Below are 18,473 nucleotides of genomic sequence, written 5' to 3' on the forward strand. Positions count from 1 at the left end.
TAACTAAACATCAAATTTATATATTTGCATTATATTACACAAAAATACTTTTTTCTTTTAAGACTTCTTTATGTGTGTGTATGTGTATGTATGTGGATATATATATTTAATGGAATACTACCATGGACACTTAAAGTTTGAAATTGGTGGATCAGATTGGCAACTTGCTTAGGAGCTGAAGCTAAAGCTGATTCTTTTCTTAAAGCCTTTCAAGTGATTAAATGAGGCCCACCCACCATATCAAGGACAATCTTTACTTAAAGTGAAATGATTGTCAGTGTAAAATCACATCTACAAAATGCTTTCACAGCAATGCCTAGATTAGTGTTTGATTGACTAACTGAGCACTAAAGGCTAGCCACCTTGACACATAAAACTATCACATCAGAAAACTTCCCCGGACTTGAAATTCCAATTATTATTACTTGAGGAAACTTTTTCCTTTAAGACTTAATTTTTTCAAGGAAAAAAGGAATTACTAAAGAAATGATGCATTTTAAAAATTATATTACAAAAGAGGTTTTTCTCATTTTCTTCTAATTCCTTTGCAAATCTCGGTTAATCATAGCATTATCTCAGGGTGGTTAAGCCACCACGGCCACATTGAGACTGAAGAGCTAAAAAGTGGCTGTGCTGCTTTAAGTGACGCCCGCAGCTCAACTCCCAGGCGGAGTCATTTCCTGCCCTGTGATAAAGCTCACCTGGGCATACTCTGTCACTCATTACCAGGGGGCACCTTCAACTCAGCATGGTAAGTGACTACTGTGCTTGTACATTGTAGACAGTGTTGCTTTGGTGTTGTAGAACATTTAACTCATCAAATTTGGCCCTCTTCCCTTCCAATAAATTTTAAATAAATTCTTCATATGAGAGAATAAATTTTTAAAGAACCATTGTTTCTCTTAACATCTCTGTTTGAAGCTGATTTGAATAAGCTCTCCTCTATTCAGCTTTAGTTTTGCTGCTTTTAGCAAAAGCATAGTTGATTTTCAGGTGTTTATTGCCTTTAACTGAAGTGCTGAAGCAAGAACCTCTCCTTCCTTTAGTTTTTACGTTGGTTTTAGACCTGGTGTGCTGATTTTTTTCTGTATAAATCAATTGCTTCACTTTCAAATATGGTTTTAGAGTTTCTGGGGACCTCGGACCCAGGTTACCATTGTTAATCTCATAAATTGACAGGTAAAGTGCAAGGACATCTTTGTTCTCTCTTGAGTTTAGTCCTTTGGGGACCACCCTTTAAGATTCACTTTCTTTCTTTTTTAAAAAATATATTTTTTATTGATTTCAGAGAGGAAAAGAGAGGGAGAGACAGAAACATCAATGATGAGAGAGAATCGTTGATTGGCTGCCTCCTGCACATCCCTCACTGGGGATCGAGCCCACAACCCAGGCATGTGCCCTTGACCAGAATTGAACCCAGGACCTTTCAGTCCACAGGCCAACACTCTATCCACTGAGCTAAACCGGCTAGGGCCACTTTCCCTTTAATCTCTATGTACCAGTCACAGTAATTTTTAGTATCTCAGCATTTTTAATTCTTAAATGGAAGCAACCTTTCAAATTGCTTTTTCATCTTTTACTTTCTCACCTCATGGACCTCTGTCTAACATTTCTAGGACATTTAGATTGTTTTTCTCTTAAAAATTATGCCTTCTTATATGAAGGATCCTCATGGTAATGGAAATGGTGTGTCTTGGCTATATTGATCCATATTCTGGTCATGGTATCTACTATAATCTTGCAAGATATTTCCATTGGGGAAATGAGTAAAGCATACAGGAGATCTCTGTATTATTTCTTGCAACCATATATTAACCTGCTGTGACTTACCAATATTGATATTTAGTGGGAATTTTGCAATATTTTATTATTTTATAGTTTGGTTAATATTTTAACAGATGTCTTGGGAAGGAGGGGAAGGCCAAGAGAAGAATAAAGTGAAAATAATATTCTGTACCCTAGGACACAGTTATGTTATAGACTCAGCTGCTTCTCAAACCAGTAAAGACAAGATTGGCCCTTGTTGGGCCTAGTGTCCCTGCTGAGTTAAAACAAAACAAAACTGTATCACTTCTATGTCTGAACCACTTGCGTAACAGGCCACATAGCAGCAAATTTTTTTTTTATGTTAGTGTTTTTTTTTTGGATCTAAATATTGTGAGCAAATATCACATGTGCATCCCCTGGGGACTGGGTGATCAATAGCTGAGGAAGGATGTTGTGAGAGAAATCTACATGTAAGTGGTTTTCATGATGTAGAAGTGTGAGCCCCCCCACCACTTTTTATATTTTTACCTAAATATAGGAATTTAGATGAGTCTTGATCTGATTACAGCAGCTATTATACTGAGATAATTTTTAAGTCCAACAGGAGTAGACATACGGGTGTGAAGAGGCTGTTTATGGTGGAATGTGTTGTTTTGATTTTTATGTGCCCAAGAGTTTGGAATATTGGTTGGTACTAACTGAAGAGCTTTCTAAATTGAGTTCACAGCCTTTGTTGAGAGAGACTGATACTTGCATAGAGAAGAAATAAGAGGGAAGTACTCAAGTAGTGAGCTTGAATTCCTCATGAAGCAAAAAAGGGCTGTGTTATGTCTTGTGAGTCAAGGAGACAAAGTGCAAAGTTTGATGTGCTGAGTGAGAACAGAGTGCAAGTCAGATTGCAGGGATGTGACCTCCCTCACTCTGACAAGAGGTCTTTTTGTAGTTGAACCTCAGATCTTGGGAAAGTACAACCCTGGACAGGGGCAGGGTTGCCTATCAGCTCATCAGGCAAACAACTTGAAGGGCCCCTCTGGTACAAAAGACAGGCTTCTCCCTTATATGACCACTGCTTAGACTTGGCCCATGACTACTGGCAATCAAAACTCAACTATATTAAAATCAGCAATTGCTGCATGAGTGTGTGTTGCGGGGGAGGTTGGGGGTTAATGGGGGGGCTGAGGACACATTTGTAATACCTTAATAATAATAAAAAAAGGAAAAAAAATAAAGTGATATTTTAATTAAAAAAAAATCAGCAATTGCTATCACTTCAGATTTTTAGGATTAAGTTTTTCTTTTCCTCCCTTAGATGAATAGATACTTGTCTGTTTAATTACAAATAAAAAGGTTGTTTGGCTTTTTAAATAATGTGAATGGTGATTTAAAAGTGGGATAGGAGAGTAGAGGCTGATGAAGAAAATTGAAAGTTTAAATAGGAAAAAAAAATCACTACCCAGATATAACTACAGTTATATTTTGATACATTTTAAAAACACTTTTTCTAACTTATTTTTAAATGTACTTGACATCTTTGACATACAATTGACATAATCTTTACTTTATACTATATAATAAAAGCCTAATATGCTAAATGTCCGACTGTTCAACCGTTCGACCAGTTGCTATAATGTGCATTGACCACCAGGAGGCAGATGCTCTGAGCAGTAGGTTAGCTTGCTGTTGGGGTCCAGCTGATCAGGACTAGGTTGGAGGGGCTGGACACTCCCTGTAGCCCTCCTGCGGTTTCTTCCCGGCCCCGATCATGCACCTTTGGGGTCTCTCAGCCTGGCCTGCACCCTCTTGCAATCTGGGACCCCTTGGGGGATGTCAGAGAGCTGGTTTTGGCTCAATCCTCTCAGGCCAGGCTGAGGGACCCCACTGGTGTACAAATCCGTGCACCAGGCCTCTATTATAAAATATAAAATAAAGATTATATCATTTCCCATCTCTTACCTTTTTTTGTGTGTAAATATTTAAGGGTTGGATAACATGCCACTGTGTTGATGTATGTTCCTTTAAATGCCCAACAATAGGTAAATGGTTAAGTAGATTGGTTCTTGGTTTTTACTTTTTTATATTTTAATATTGTGAATGCCATTGTGCCTAAATCTTTACATTTTAGATTACTTCTTTCTTTTGTAATTATTTGTTGATGCCATTTGCCTATTTATCTAGTAGATATCTCAAGGGTATTTTAGAAAAACTTATGTATATAAAAATTTATATATATATATATTGCTGGGTTGTTAAATCTATTGCATGTTCCCTTGGTAATTTTTAACTACTTTTAAGCTTAGAACATCCTTCCTTATTTAGAACCCATAAGAATAGAAAGTGTAAAATCTCAAGATATGTAAAGGCACCCTGGTGGTGTCGTTAAATGGTTAGAGCATCAACTCCCACGCTGAAGGGTTGTGGTTCAATTCCCAGTCAAGGGCACATATCTGGGTTGCAGGTTTGATTCCTGGCCCAGGTCCAGAGGCGTGTGGGAGACAGCTAATCAATGTGACTCTCTCACATCAATGTTTCTCTGTCTCTTCCCTTCCTTTCCCCCTTCTTCCCTTCCTCCCTTCAACTCTCTCTAAAAATCAATGGAAAACCCTAGCCGGTTTGGCTCAGTGGCTAGAATGTTGGCCTGGGAAATGAAGGGGCCTGGGTTCGATTCTGGTCAAGGGTACATGCCCTGGTTGTGGGCTCGATCCCCAGTTTGCTGTGTGCATGAGGCAGCCAATCAATTATTCTCTCTCATCATTGATGTTTCTATCTCTCTCTCCCTTTCCCTTCCTCTCTGAAATCAATAAAAAATATTAAAAAAATAAAAACCAATGGAAAAATATCTTTGGTGAAGATTAAGAAAACAAACAAACAAACAAACAAATAAGAGATATAAAAAGATAATATTTATTTATCTGATATGGATTTCAATATGTGTCAGAGCTATACATTGATTTTGGTTTTATTCCTTTCCAATAACCAGCTAATGTTTTTCTTGGGAAGATAGCTTGATTTTGTACATATATTATATATAAAACTATATAGATAGTCGTAATTCATTCTTAACCAATTACACAATAGGTGCTTAATTTATGTTGTCAAAAGAAACCTCTTAATGGAATTTGAGTCCTTGGTTCAGTTGTTCCTAACGCTTATCTGTATCCTGCTGTTTGGTTTCCATGAGATATTTTCATTTTATCTTATAATAAATTTCTCTTATTACATAAGCTAGCTTGGTTTCTGTCCATTGTAAGCAGAAGTGCTGAGTGACATAGATCATGAGATCTAAGGAGGACTGCTCGGTTCTAACTCATTCTGACTTATTTCAGAGGGAGTGCCTTTCCATTCACGTGGGGCAAGCCGGCATCCAGATTGGGGATGCTTGCTGGGAACTGTATTGCCTGGAACACGGAATCCATCCAGATGGTTTTATTCTTGACAATAGAAAAGATCAGTTGGAAATTGCTAAAACAGAGCATATGGATGCCTCTTTCAATACCTTCTTTTGCGAGACAAGAGCTGGGAAGCATGTGCCCAGAGCACTCTTCATTGACCTAGAGCCAACTGTTATAGGTAAGGTTTTACATTCCAGTGTGCTTAACCAGGGTCATAATCAAAGCAAACAAATCAAGTATCAGTGGGTAGGACCGGCAGATTATACAGTCTACCTGAACAGGAAGGCTCAAGCGATCTTTCAACAACTCCATTAGGAAATGTGGTTGTCATCCGCGATTTATAGATGAGGAAACCGTGTCTTGGGAAGGTTATAGAACTTGCCTTAGTTAGATCACTGAGAATAATTGTCTTTTAAAAAAATATATATATATTTTATTGGTTTTTTACAGAAAGGAAGAGAGAGGAATAGAGAGTTAGAAACATCGATCAGCTGCCTCCTGCACACCCTCTACTGGGGTTGTGCCTGCAACCAAGGTACATGCCATTGACCGGAATTGAACCTGGGACACTTCAGTCTGCAGGCCGACGCTCTATCCACTGAGCCAAACCGGTCAGGGCGAGAATAATTGTCTTTGTTTCCACGTATGACTTCTTATAAGAGCCATTATATTTTAATAGAAAACCAACATAATTGAGTGCAGAAGAAAATATAAATAATCAATACAGCACTAATAAATGTATTAAGTTAAGCCATACAAAATTGCCAATGGATGATTTTTTTTTTACCTAAAAAATGTCAGTTTCATATGATACAACCTCATAATAGAAATTTCTGCAAGGTACAGCAGTATTACTGCAGCAGAATAAGTAACTGGGGAGTCATCAAAGCTCTCCTCCCAGGGAACAACATTTGCAAATTCACCGAGGCATGGAGGAACATGCAAGTTTAACAGGAGTTCAGTGTGGCTGGAACTCCCAGTATGAGTGGGAAAATGGTGGGAGAGAAGACTAGGAAGATAGTTGAGGCTAGGTCATCAGCGAAGGTAGGGGGAAGTAAGGAGGTATGGTCATGGAAAAGATTTTGCAAGTTTAAGATTTAGGGGGAGACAGTTGTGAGTGATGGTGATTTAAGTGGAGTGGAGCTGAATGGCATTGGGGGAAAGGAAGCAAAGGAATCATCAAATAATTGTGTTTTAAAACCATGGAAGTCACAGAGGATTCTGGGCCAGGTACGTAAGTCTCTTATCAATGTGAAAAGTTCCAGAAAGTTGAGTGGACAGTTTTAATGGTACTATAATCACTGATGTACAAGAAAGTGGATTTCACTGAAAGAATTTATGGAACTAATAGTCTCAAGATCTCAACTGGACATCATGAAGAAGCAGGCTTTCATAAATTCCATAAACTCCCTCCTTAGACTGAACTCAGCCTTAGAGCTTCAGGTGAGAAGCAGAGTCTACCCAGAATTAGTTTCCTGCTTATGTCTTATTTATAAATATAACTTTAAAAAACTGCAACTTTGATAGGTTTGTGTGTGTGTGTGTGTGTGTGTGTGTGTGTGTGTCCGTTAAAAGTCATTTAAACTCAAAATTAGTAAATTTCAACATTTGGGGGTGTACAAAATTCGTGGTCATATCATATACAGGAGAGGAAGACAATTTGAGAGAATAATCTTGCTCTTAGAAAATTAGTGCATTTCCTTGTAGGCAGTGAGCTTCTGTGACTATCTATGAATACCTGGTACCAAGGCATGATGTATTATAAGATAAATCTGAATAAATGCATGTCATGAAGCCAATTTTATCATTATTACTTATAATTCTTATTATATGGTCCATGCATCATGTTCTATGATCTCATTTAATACTCATAATAACTCAGTGGATAGGTCTTGTTATTGTCCTTATTTGTGAAGTGAAATAATAACTGAGGCCTAGAGACAAAAGTACCTGCTCTATAGCTAAGCGAGGAAGGCAAGATAGGAACAAAGGAAATTAATTCTTGAACTGGAAATTAATTCTTGAACTCATGTTTTTCACTACTATGGAATGCAGCACCCAACTATATCCAAGGCAACATTCCAAAAGCCTGCTTAACCTTCAAACACCACTGTATAATTCTTTAGGAGTCATGCTATTTGGGTAATTCTAAGGTAGGGACGTGGGACATGGGCCTCCAACATGCTGTGTTTCTTCAGCTGCGCAGGGTTTTTAAAGGCAACGAAACCAGGCAAGGTTTGCACATGGTTGTATTGAATACTGCCAACATCTTACCATTGATTTCCCTGCCTCATGCATTTATATTAACTGCATTTGAGTCATTTGAGCCACACCTTCTTTGTTAAAGTCTCTTTAAATTATACTAATAAAAATTTAAATTGGTATCCTCTTCCATGCTTTTCAAGGACAGTGTTGGCTCTTTGTGGCTAGAAATACTTGTTTTAAAATGCCAAGTGCCATAGGGTGTGTGATGGGTCAAATAGTGTCTCCTAAAAATCTACATCCACTCAGAATCACAGAATATGACTTTGTTTAGAAATAGGGACCATGCAGATGTACTTTGTTCAGATGAGTTCATACTGGATTAGGAGAGGCCCTAAGTCCAATGATCCATGTCCTTAGAAGAAGAGTGGACAGGGAAAAGGGCATGCGCAATGGAGGCAGATAGTGGAGTGATGCAATGGCCAGTAACTCCAGGAACTGTCAGCAGCTATCAGAACCAGGAGACAAATGCAGAACAGATTCTCCCTCAGAACCTCCCAAATGAACGAACTTTACTAACACCTTGATTTTAGACTGCTGGCCTCCGAATGAATTTCTATTGTTTTAAGCCACCCAGTCTACTGTAAGTTGTCATGGTAACTCTAAGAAATGAACAGAGAATATATGATGGAAAAGCAAACTTTCAATTGGTGTGGAAATAGTTATACCTTTTCCTAGATTAAGGAAGGCCCAGTCAGCAGTTTAAATCCATTGCTTTACCACAACATTGGGGAAGAAGGGAGGTTCATGGTCCAGGGTTGTATGAGAATTAGCAGAGGGCTAGCAGTTGATGGAGTGGAATGACTGACCTGCTTTTCCCTCTGCAGATGGGATTCGAACAGGCAAGCACCGTTCTCTCTTTCACCCAGAGCAGCTTGTTAGCGGGAAGGAGGATGCTGCAAACAACTATGCCCGAGGACACTACTCTCTGGGGCCAGAGGTCATCAACCTTGTGCTAGAGAGAATCCGAAAGCTGGCAAGTGGCTCTCTTCTTAGCAGGTTGGGGGAAGTGTGCCTGAGTGCCTGGGATTCTGTGAAACACCTCCCAAGCATCAATAGCAGTTCTACCATCAACACCATCATCACCCAACCTCTCTTCTCTGAACCTCTTGCCATGCTCAGAGCTGGGAATTGTCCCGATGTGGGCTTTGATTACACTTTGTTAAGTAGGAAAGGCCACAGAAGCCTTTGCACTTTCTATACAGCCCCATTTTCTTTTTTTTTGTTGTTTAGATTTATTGAGGAAATGTTTTACTTTATTTTCCTCCTGCTTTATTGAAATATGATCTCTCTATATAAAAGCCTAAGTGACCAGTCAACCAGTAGCTATGATTCACACTGACCACCAGGGGGCAGACGCTTAATGCAGGAGCTGCCCCTGGTGGTGAGTGTGCTCCTTCAGTGGGGCCAGACCCTTGGCTCATGGCTGGTGAGTGCAGCTGAAGCTGTATGAGCCTCTCCTGCAGACACTCCCTCTGTGTGCCCCTCCCCCATCTGGACCAGGACCAGGATCAGGACCGGCAGGGATCAGGACTGGCATCGGGACTGACTAGGCGCAAGCCTATGTCTGCTTCTGGGTCATAGGTCATAGGCATGCCAGTATCGCCCTAGGATGGCCGCCTGGAGACCACAGTGGAGTGGCAGCGAGCCTACCGAGCTATGGCAGTGGCTCCAGGTGTAGTGGGGCCTGGATGAGCAGGAGCGGTGTGGCACCCAGACAGGGCTTGGGCTCCTCCCCTGGCCACCTGCCGCTTTGGCACTACTACATCCCTCAGGGGATGTAGGACTGTTGGTTTTGGCCGATCCCTGCAGGCCAGGCTGAGGGACCCCCACTTGGGCATGAATCTGTGACCCGGGCCTCTAGTTGACATATAATATTGTGTAAATTTAAGGTGCACATATGATAGATATGATACACATATATGTTGCAAAATGATTACCACAATAGGTTAATACCTCCATCCCCTCACCTACTTAACTATGATAAATTTTGTCATGACAACACTTAAGATCTACTCTCTTAGCAACTTTCAAGTAAATAACAACTATTACCACCATGCTGGACATTAGAGTCACAGATCTTGAATTTATCTTATAACTGAAAATTTCTACCCTTTATTTTTTTTTAAAATATATTTTATTGATTTTTTACAGAGAGGAAGGGAGAGAGATAGAGAGTTAGAAACATCGATGAGAGAGAAACATCAATCAGCTGCCCCCTGCACATCTCCTACTGGGGATGTGCCCGCAACCCAGGTACATGCTCTTGACTGGAATCGAGCCGAAACATCAAAGCTGCCCCCTGCACATCTCCTACTGGGGATGTGCCCGCAACCCAGGTACATGCTCTTGATCGGAATCGAATCTGGGACCTTTCAGTCCGCAAGCCAACGCTCAATCCACTGAGCCAAACTGGTTTTGGCAGAAAATTTCTACCCTTTAACCAAAATCTCCCCATTTCCCCCACCTCCTAGTGCTTGGGAACCACTATTCTACTCTCTGTTTCTACAAGTTTTACTTTTTTAGATTCCATATATGAGTGAAATGATACACTACTTGTCTTTCTCTGATTGACTTATCTTACTTAGTATTTGTAAAATTAACAGAGGCACATCCTACCTGAAGATTAGCTACTCTATTTACTGACAGTTAATTCTTTAAGGACTTGTGTCTGGAGAACCTTTGTCAAGGAAATATTTTGGCATTTGCCATAATCATTAGGTAATACAGTGCCTTTACACCAGCCCAGTAGTCTGGGCATAGAAATGATAGGCACTTCATCTACTATGGGGGAAAATATATTGCTTCAATGTTTTGCTAATCATTTTCATTGCTGTTGATAAAGACCCTGCTTTAGATCACATACAGATATATTCATGGAGGGCAATGCAAAACAGTGGGATATTTATCCTTTTCTTATAGTAAGTCTCTAAAGTGCTTTGCCATCCCAGAAGTAACCATTCAAGTATGTTTCAAAGTAAATGTTTTTGTAGAGTTGATAATAGCAAATCAGTTCTTTCTGAAAGTTTTGGTTTGTTTTGGGAACTTGTGTCCCACCATTACCACGGCTTCTGGCTTTATTTGGCTGAGTTCCTACATCTTGTTTTCTTTCCCAGGCAGAACAGTGCAGTGGACTACAGGGATTTTTGATTTTCCGAAGCCTTGGAGGAGGCACTGGATCAGGATTTACATCTCTCTTAATGGAGCATCTCTCGGCACAATATGGCAGGAAGACTAAATTGGAGTTCTCTGTCTATCCAGCCCCCAGGATCTCCACTGCTGTAGTAGAACCTTACAACTCCATCCTCACCACCCATTTCACATTAGAGCACTCGGACTGTACCTTCATCGTGGACAATGAGGCCCTCTATGACATATGCCATCATAAACTTGGTGTTGAACGCCCCTCTTACACCATCATTAATAGGCTGATAGGTCAGGCAGTATCTTCCATTACTGCTTCCCTCCGGTTTGAAGGGCCCTTGAATGTGGACCTAAATGAATTCCAGACCAACCTAGTACCTTATCCGAGAATTCATTTCCCTATGACAGCCTTTGCCCCCATCATTTCTGCTGACAATGCCTACCACAAGGACTTCTCTGTGGCAGATATCACCACTGCTTGCTTTGAGGTCTCCAACCAGCTGGTCAAGTGTGATCCTCGACTGGGGAAGTACATGGCCTGCTGCCTACTCTATAGAGGGGATGTGGTCCCTAAGGATGTCAATGCAGCAATTGCAGCCATGAAGTCAAGGAACTCTGTTCAGTTTGTAGATTGGTGTCCAACTGGTTTCAAGGTGGGCATCAACAGTCAACCACCCATGACGATGCCCGGGGGGGAAATGGCCAAGGTCCAGCAGGCTGTCTGCATGCTGAGCAACACCACAGCAGTTGCAGAGGCCTGGGCCCGCCTGAATCACAAGTTTGATCTCATGTATGCCAAGAAGGCATTTCTACATTGGTACATCAGAGAAGGCATGGAAGAAGAGGAGTTTTCAGAGGCCAGGAAAGATCTGGCATGTCTGGAGAAGGATTATGAGGAGGTGGGGCAAAGTTTCTGAGGTATATGTGATGGTGAAAATAATGTTAAATGCCATGCTTACTTTATAAGACATTTTACAGTTGGTGGGTAGAGTTCCTTTGATTAGAAGAAGAAAGAAATCGAATGAAGCAAGAACATAAGTTCCACACTAAATCAAATCAGCCAATATTAACAATGAGAACATCTTTTCTTGTCTGTTAGTATAATTCAGCACTGCTACCTGTGGACCTTCTAAGCTTTGGAGTCCTTTCTGGGTCGTGTCATTTGTGTGTTTGTATGTGTGTTTTGTCAAAGTGGAAACCTGGCTATATATTTTTTTGCTTTTCAACCATGACACTATGAAGCAATAAAGTTAATGCTTTCCCTATCCTATACCTGAGGTGAAAAACAGCAAAATATTATTAATGTTATCCATGTCTATATTTTGTACTTTGATTAAATTATGAACATTTTCAGTATAATTCTTTTTCTTCCAAATGTGGCCTTAAAGTCTCAGTTTGCTTTTTATACAAACAAACAAACAAGAATATTCTTGGGTCTTTCATAAATTTAAATCTGTGTGTCCTGTTAGAGGGTGAAAATGATCTCTTTTCCATTTTCCTTTCTTGAGGAGGTATTCTCAAAGTGTGGCTGCAGAACCCTGCACAGAACCATTCCACAAGTTTAGAAAAAAAAGGCAAATTCTTGACCAGCACTACAGACTTGCTAAATGAGAAGCCCTGGGGATTGGAGGAGATGTGACTTGAGGATTTGAAGTTTTTAAAAAACCCACTTAATAGAATTAATTTTTGGTATTTTAAACAGTGTTACTGTTTAGTAGTAACCCATTTTCAAATGAGTATTAATTTAAAATGGACAAAATAGCTATAAATGCATTAAAATCACTAGCTGGATTTTTAGAAGCCATGTTGTATAGCCTAATAGTTAGAATTAAGGTGAACTAGATACTGCAAAGATTTTCCCTCAGTCTTAGTCTTCGTTCTGTCTTGGCATAACCATACTTCCACCTGGCATCATTTTCCTTCTGACAAAATAACTCCCTTTACTCTTTTTAAATGTGTATCTAGGGTTGAGAGGGTATATTTGCCCTTTCTTCCTCAGAGAGTGAGATCACGTGAGCTAATGATTGAAATAACTCTGAGGAGTATAAGCACTAATTAAATGTGATTTTGAGGCAGGGTCGGTCTTATTCATCTGAGTCTCTAAAGTGACAGGCATAGAGTCGGTACTCAATAATTATTAGATGGAAAAACACCAGGAGATCACCTTATATCCTACTTTATATAAATCACATCTATTTGACTTTAACTTTTTATGTTCCTCTTTGATCTCCCCTTAAAAATTACTTTGAACCTTCACATATCCTCTTATCCTAGAGGAAAGACTTCTTCTTTCCAAGGTCACTTATGATTTGTGTACCTTCTCCCCTTGACTGCTCTAGGAGACCTTGTTTCTTCAATCCCCTGAATAGTCTGTCTCTCTCCATTGACTTTTTTTCTTTTTTCTACTTATATGTCGAGGTCTCCTCATTCCAACATTCAACACCCTTTTCTGGATTCTATTACTTTTAAAATTTACTGTCACATATTTGCTCTCTATTAAACTTTTCAAAGGAATATACATTTGATGCGTATACCTCATCTTCTGCTCACTCCTTAGCCTTTGTGATTTAGTGAACTCCCATTATTCTACTGAAACTATTGTTTTGAAGATCACTGATCATACTAGATTTTTCAAAACAATGACTTTATCAGTCTTCAGATTCTTGAGTTTAAGCATTTGGTAATTTTTTTTCCTTGAAACTTTTCCTTCGCCTCCTGTAGCACTACTTGGTTCTCCTCCTCAGATTCCTTTTTTCCATTGTCTGTCCCTAATGGACATACCCTTGGTCCTTTTCCCTGGTCTTTATTTTATTCACAACCATATCAAGTCTATATGGATGACTGAGAAACTCTATGTTTCCATTCTCTCTTGAGTTTTTTTGTTTTGTTTTGTTTTTTGGGTTTGTTTTTTTTTTTGCTAAGTTTCACTTGAGGATATTTTTCCATTGATTTTTTTTAAGAGGGAGTGAAAAGGAGGGGAAGAAACAGAGAGAGAAACATCAATGTGAGAGAGATACATTGGTTGGTTGCCTCCAACACAAGCTCCAATCAGGGCCGGTGATTGAGCCTGCAACCGAGGTACATGCCCTTGACCAGAATCAAACCCAGGGCCCTTACGTCTGCAGGCCAAAGCTCTATCCACTGAGCCAAACAGGATAGGGCCTCTCTTGAGTTTGATACTAGAATTTTCACCAGATATGCTGAACGTATCCTCCCAGATGTTATGCCTATGCTTAAATTTAACTTCTTTCAAGAAAAACATAAATTTCCTCCAAAGAAATCTGCTCTTCCTTTGGTGTTTTGTCTTGTTTATTTATGTTATCATCTCCTCACTTAAGTAGAATTTAAGCAGAATTTAAGCAGTCATTTTTGACTGCCAGGTTCTGCTCCCTACATACTAGAATTAAGTCCTATCAATTCTGCTTCTATAATGTTTTCAGAATCCCTTGTCTTTTCTTCTTGTTAATGCCATCCTAGCTCAGGTCATCAACTCCTCTCTTTGTCCCCAGCACAGCTGGCATGGCCCAGTGGTTGAACATTGACTTATTGAACCAGTAGTCACGGTTTGATTCCCAGTCAGGGCACATGCCCAGGTTGCAGGTTTGATCCCCAGTGTGGTATGTGCATGAGTCATATCAATGATACCCTCTCATCCTTGATGTTTCTATCTATCTCTCCTCCCCCCATCTCTGAAATCAATAAAAATGTGTTAAAAAATAAATGCTTTCTGCCTCTCACTTTGTCTTCTTGATCTACCCTACTCATTACTCTGTGACTGTTCTGCTGCACAGCTTAGATTATTCTGCTCCCTATACAAAGCTTTGATAATTCCCCATTGTCTTAGGCATAAAGTGTAAACTCCTGCATGTTACATGTAGAGCCTGTCACCACTAGTTTCAGCTAAAATTTACAATCAAACCTCTACTTTGCTGTCATACATTCACACTAGACTCTCACCACTTCTCAGCACAGATTCTCTTTTCTCTCTCCTACACCTTGGCTCCTTCTCCTTGCTGTCTCTCTTACTTCCTCTGTGACAATTGAATGTAATTTCTATTACAAATCCAGTTCAGATGTCACCTCTTCCATGTAGCTGCTCGGGACTCTTCTTCCTTGTGCCCCTTTCCAGCTACCAGATTGATCTGTAGTATTCACTTACTTTTACCTCAGGATTCAGGGATGGTTGGGATACATTAAGAAATCTCACTATGCAGGGTGGGGCAAAATTAGGTGTACAGTTATGGGTATACAAAACAGTTTATTTTATTATTATTTATTAATTATGATATTATTTTCCATATGAATAGCTATAAACCTATGAAAGTATGCCACACCGTGTATTGTAGTAAGTACTCAGTGATGAAACTTTTTTCCATGTGCATATCCTGCTTTGAACTTTTATTAGACTCTTACTAAGTACTTAAAAAAAATTTCTTAAATGTATATGTATTGTTTCCCCCTTCAGACACTGGAGGGCACTGGTGAAATGCTTAAAATAACTGCTCAGTTGCTCAAATGAGTATTGATGTTCTGGATGGCATTTGTATGTGTGTGCATTCTCACACACAGAAAAGACCATTAGGGGTGGGGAAGATGACAGGTTTTTCTACTGTCTTAAAATTTAATAATCAAATAAAATTAAGATAAAGCAACAAATTATTTTGTAAAATTTTAAGTTCAGCTTGTGAATCTCATTATTGCTTAGTCTAGAAAACTTAAATAACCACTTTTAAAGGAAATAGATATATCTTTTTGGTCCCCTTTGCATTCTCAGATATACATTCTTATCCTGTCTAATAAAGAGGGAATATGCTAATTGACCCTCACACCATTGCAAAGATGACGGCGCCCACAGCCAATAAGGAGGGAATATGCTAACTGACTGCCACACCCTCAAAGATGGCAGCGCCCACAGCCAATACGAAGAGAATATGCTAATTGACTGTCCCACCCTCAAAGATGGCAGCACCCAGTCCCCTTGGCTCTGCTGGGGTGGCAGGCACTCAGCAAGGCCAGGCCTGCCCCAAAGCAGGTCTGGGCACTCCATGTGCCTGTGTCCTGAGACTCCCAGTCCCCTTAACCCCCCAGCTGCCCAGGGCCACCCAAGGCTCAGGTAACCAAGGCCGGCCCAGGCTTGTGCTGCTGGCAGTGGCAGCAGCAGAGGTGTGATGGGGCGTCACCTTCCCCTGATTGCCGGGTCCCTTCCCACCCCTGAGGGCTCCTGGACTTTGAGAGGGGGGCAGGCTGAGCAGAGGGACCCCCCTCCAGTGCATGAATTTTCATGCACCAGGCCTCTAGTATATTTCATATTTCCTTTATAAATTTGATATATTTTCTTTTCTCTTAAAGACTAATTGTCTGACAAATTTTCTCAAGTGCCCTATTCAGATCCTTGCTTATTTCTCTTTTGGGTTTTTTCTTTTCTTCTCAATTTTTAGTAGCTCTTTATAAATTTGATCAATAAGCCATTTGTCTCTTATATGAGTGGCAAACATTTTTCTAAATTTGTCATTCACTTGTGTTTTTATTTTGCTGCTGCTGCTGGGGTAATGTCAACTGTGTGTGTGTGTGTGTGTGTGTGTGTGTGTGTGTGTGTATGGGTTGTTTACTTCACTATGTAGAAATTCATTTTACATATTTTTGACTTATCACCATGCAGAAGTGAATGGAACCACAGTCCCTCTCTGGGAAACTGGTTCTTAGGCTTTGCTGGTGGAGGCTATCAGAGTTCTTCCTGATGTCTGTTGTTAGTGGACTTTTACTCATATTAAACCCCTCATCTCTGAATTCCTCATATATTCTTCACACTAATTGCTATCACTTTGCAATTCATAACTTACCTATTCCCTGGTGGTATTTGCTTTTATTTCCATTTTGGTTTTGTCTCTTTGCTTAGATGTTGACTTGTGGAGAGCAGTGGCCTTTCCTCAAACACAGCATCTCCCAGGTGCTTAGCACCATGCTGGGCAGTTACTGTGGGTTCCGTGAGCACATATGAAAGGTTTCCCGGCCCTATGCACTAGCAGGCCATGAGGATGTGGGGTGTACCATCGGGGATACTGAAAGCACCCTCTCCTGTAGAGCCCAAGTGTCATCCTGGAAGCAGATCCCTGCTGGCTATGCCCTTTGGGTGGGATCAAGCCATGGAGATGGCTCTAGGTTGAATGATAGCTGAGATAATCCTGTCAGTTTGATCTTTCCCAAGCTCTTCTTTACTCTACCTATGACACCCAAGAACCATTCCTATGTGGGAGAGATGGGTAATTGACTTATCTATATCCTCCCTCATTTGCCTTTCTTTTCTGAGTTCAGAGGAACTGACACAAGCCAAAGGTTCAAGAAGTCACTTGATTTAATGGAAGCAAGAATGTAGGGTAGGGATCTAGTGGCAGGATGGTAATCAGTGTGTCTCTTAATCTTCCAGCCTTGGCTGGGATTGCTGTGTGAAGAGAGGAGCCTTAAGTGTCCTCTTTTCAGGCCTGGGATCTTCAGGGAGAAGTGTGGGGAAAGAGAAAAAGTGACACAGAACATAGGGAGAAGCCTTAATAGCTTCGTATCTGTGAAGTTGGGACAATTCTGCATGCCTGTGTATTGTATAGAGAAAGCTGGGCTGGAGCTAGGAAAGGATAAGAGGGGTTGAGCAGTGAGGCAGCCTGTAAAACTGGACTGCCCACAAAATAAAAACCAGTTGGGTGGGCAACCTCTTACCCTCCACCTGACCTCCATCCTTGTCCTTAATGGGCTGCCTTGCTGTCCTCAATTCTACTTCTTTCGTCCAATCTGTGCCATCAGATGGGCATTGGCAGCTGCCTTGGCTCTCAAGTTCTTGGCCTTGGCAATGTTTAAGAGGACATTCATGACATTAGTGGGGACATCAAGGGATAGAGTGAACTTGGTGCGCCGGTCATTCTTGGCCTTGTTCTGGTACAGCTTCCCTTTGAGCTGTGCTTGGGATAAGTACTTGTACCGAGAGCTCCCAGCTCCACCACTGCCCCTGGGAGCAGAGAAGGCCCTTTTCTTCTTGTCTTCTCCCTCCTCATCCTTTTCTTTGTCCTCATCTGAGGATGGGTTCTGGCTGGGTAGGTAGGGGAAGCCTCTCTTGCTCAGCAGGGCTATATCCTCCAGCTGGTTCTTCTTGGCCTCAGACAGGGCCATGTTGATACAGCAGAAGATGGACTCGGCTTTGGAGAACTTATGGGACAGACTCATCCTGGGGGCCCCTTGGAGCAGCAGCAGCAGCAGCAGGAAGTGGGTTGGCACAAACATCTCTCCCTGTGGTAGAAATGAGGGAAATGGGAAGGGGCGTGAGAGGGGCTCAAGGCTCAGGACATGGGGTTTTGTCCACGCTCTGCTCCACCCACAGCAGCACCTGGACATTTATTAGAAATGTAAACAATTCTCAGGGGACTGAGTTGCAGATGTCATATTCTCTCTCTCTCTCTCTCTCTCTCTCTCTCTCTCTCTCTCTTTCTTTTGCAGGGTAAAGGAAAACAAACTCTCCACACAGAAAAGTCATCATCATCATTTGCTTCCCTACTGACATCTAATTCCTAAGCAAGTTTCTCCTCTTCTATTCTTTGGGTGCTTTTGCCACCATCTCTAGTGAAACACCACAAACATTTATATTTCTCTGCTACCTGCTATGAAAATAAGCAAGCCCCATCTACTTAGATTTAAAGTAGAGGAGTAAAACTCTACATCTATATTTTTCTTGTTTGTATATCTGAAATTCAACCATTCTTTGGGGTTGTTACAGCAGTACCTTCTCTGGGTGATTTAAAGATACACACTTAATTTTGAAATCTGTGACAGAGTCCAGTCCTAGGAACCTGGGCCTGCCTGAAATTCAGAGCATCTCTGAGGGAGAGGGTACTGGAAGGGAAAGACTTTGGGGTACTGGAAGGGAAAGAA

At 40.8% G+C, this 18,473-nt stretch overlaps 2 protein-coding genes across 2 annotated transcripts; one reads left to right on the forward strand and one right to left on the reverse strand.

The window, feature by feature from the left end:
- The first annotated feature begins 734 nt into the window (after nucleotides 1-734).
- On the forward strand, nucleotides 735-11,859 carry TUBAL3 (tubulin alpha like 3). Its single transcript, XM_006772631.2, has 4 exons — nucleotides 735-751; nucleotides 5,091-5,334; nucleotides 8,246-8,394; nucleotides 10,535-11,859. The coding sequence occupies exons 1-4, from the start codon at nucleotides 749-751 to the stop codon at nucleotides 11,477-11,479; spliced, it is 1,341 nt and encodes a 446-aa protein (XP_006772694.1). The 5' UTR covers nucleotides 735-748; the 3' UTR covers nucleotides 11,480-11,859.
- A 5,083-nt stretch (nucleotides 11,860-16,942) lies between these two features.
- On the reverse strand, nucleotides 16,943-17,828 carry UCN3 (urocortin 3). The gene has a single exon (XM_006772632.1). It carries the CDS (start codon nucleotides 17,826-17,828, stop codon nucleotides 17,325-17,327), a length of 504 nt encoding a protein of 167 aa, XP_006772695.1. The 3' UTR covers nucleotides 16,943-17,324.
- Nucleotides 17,829-18,473: the final 645 nt, after the last annotated feature.

This window comes from Myotis davidii, unplaced genomic scaffold (genome assembly GCF_000327345.1).
Source record: "Myotis davidii unplaced genomic scaffold, ASM32734v1 scaffold544, whole genome shotgun sequence".
Taxonomy (NCBI): Eukaryota; Metazoa; Chordata; class Mammalia; order Chiroptera; family Vespertilionidae; genus Myotis; species Myotis davidii.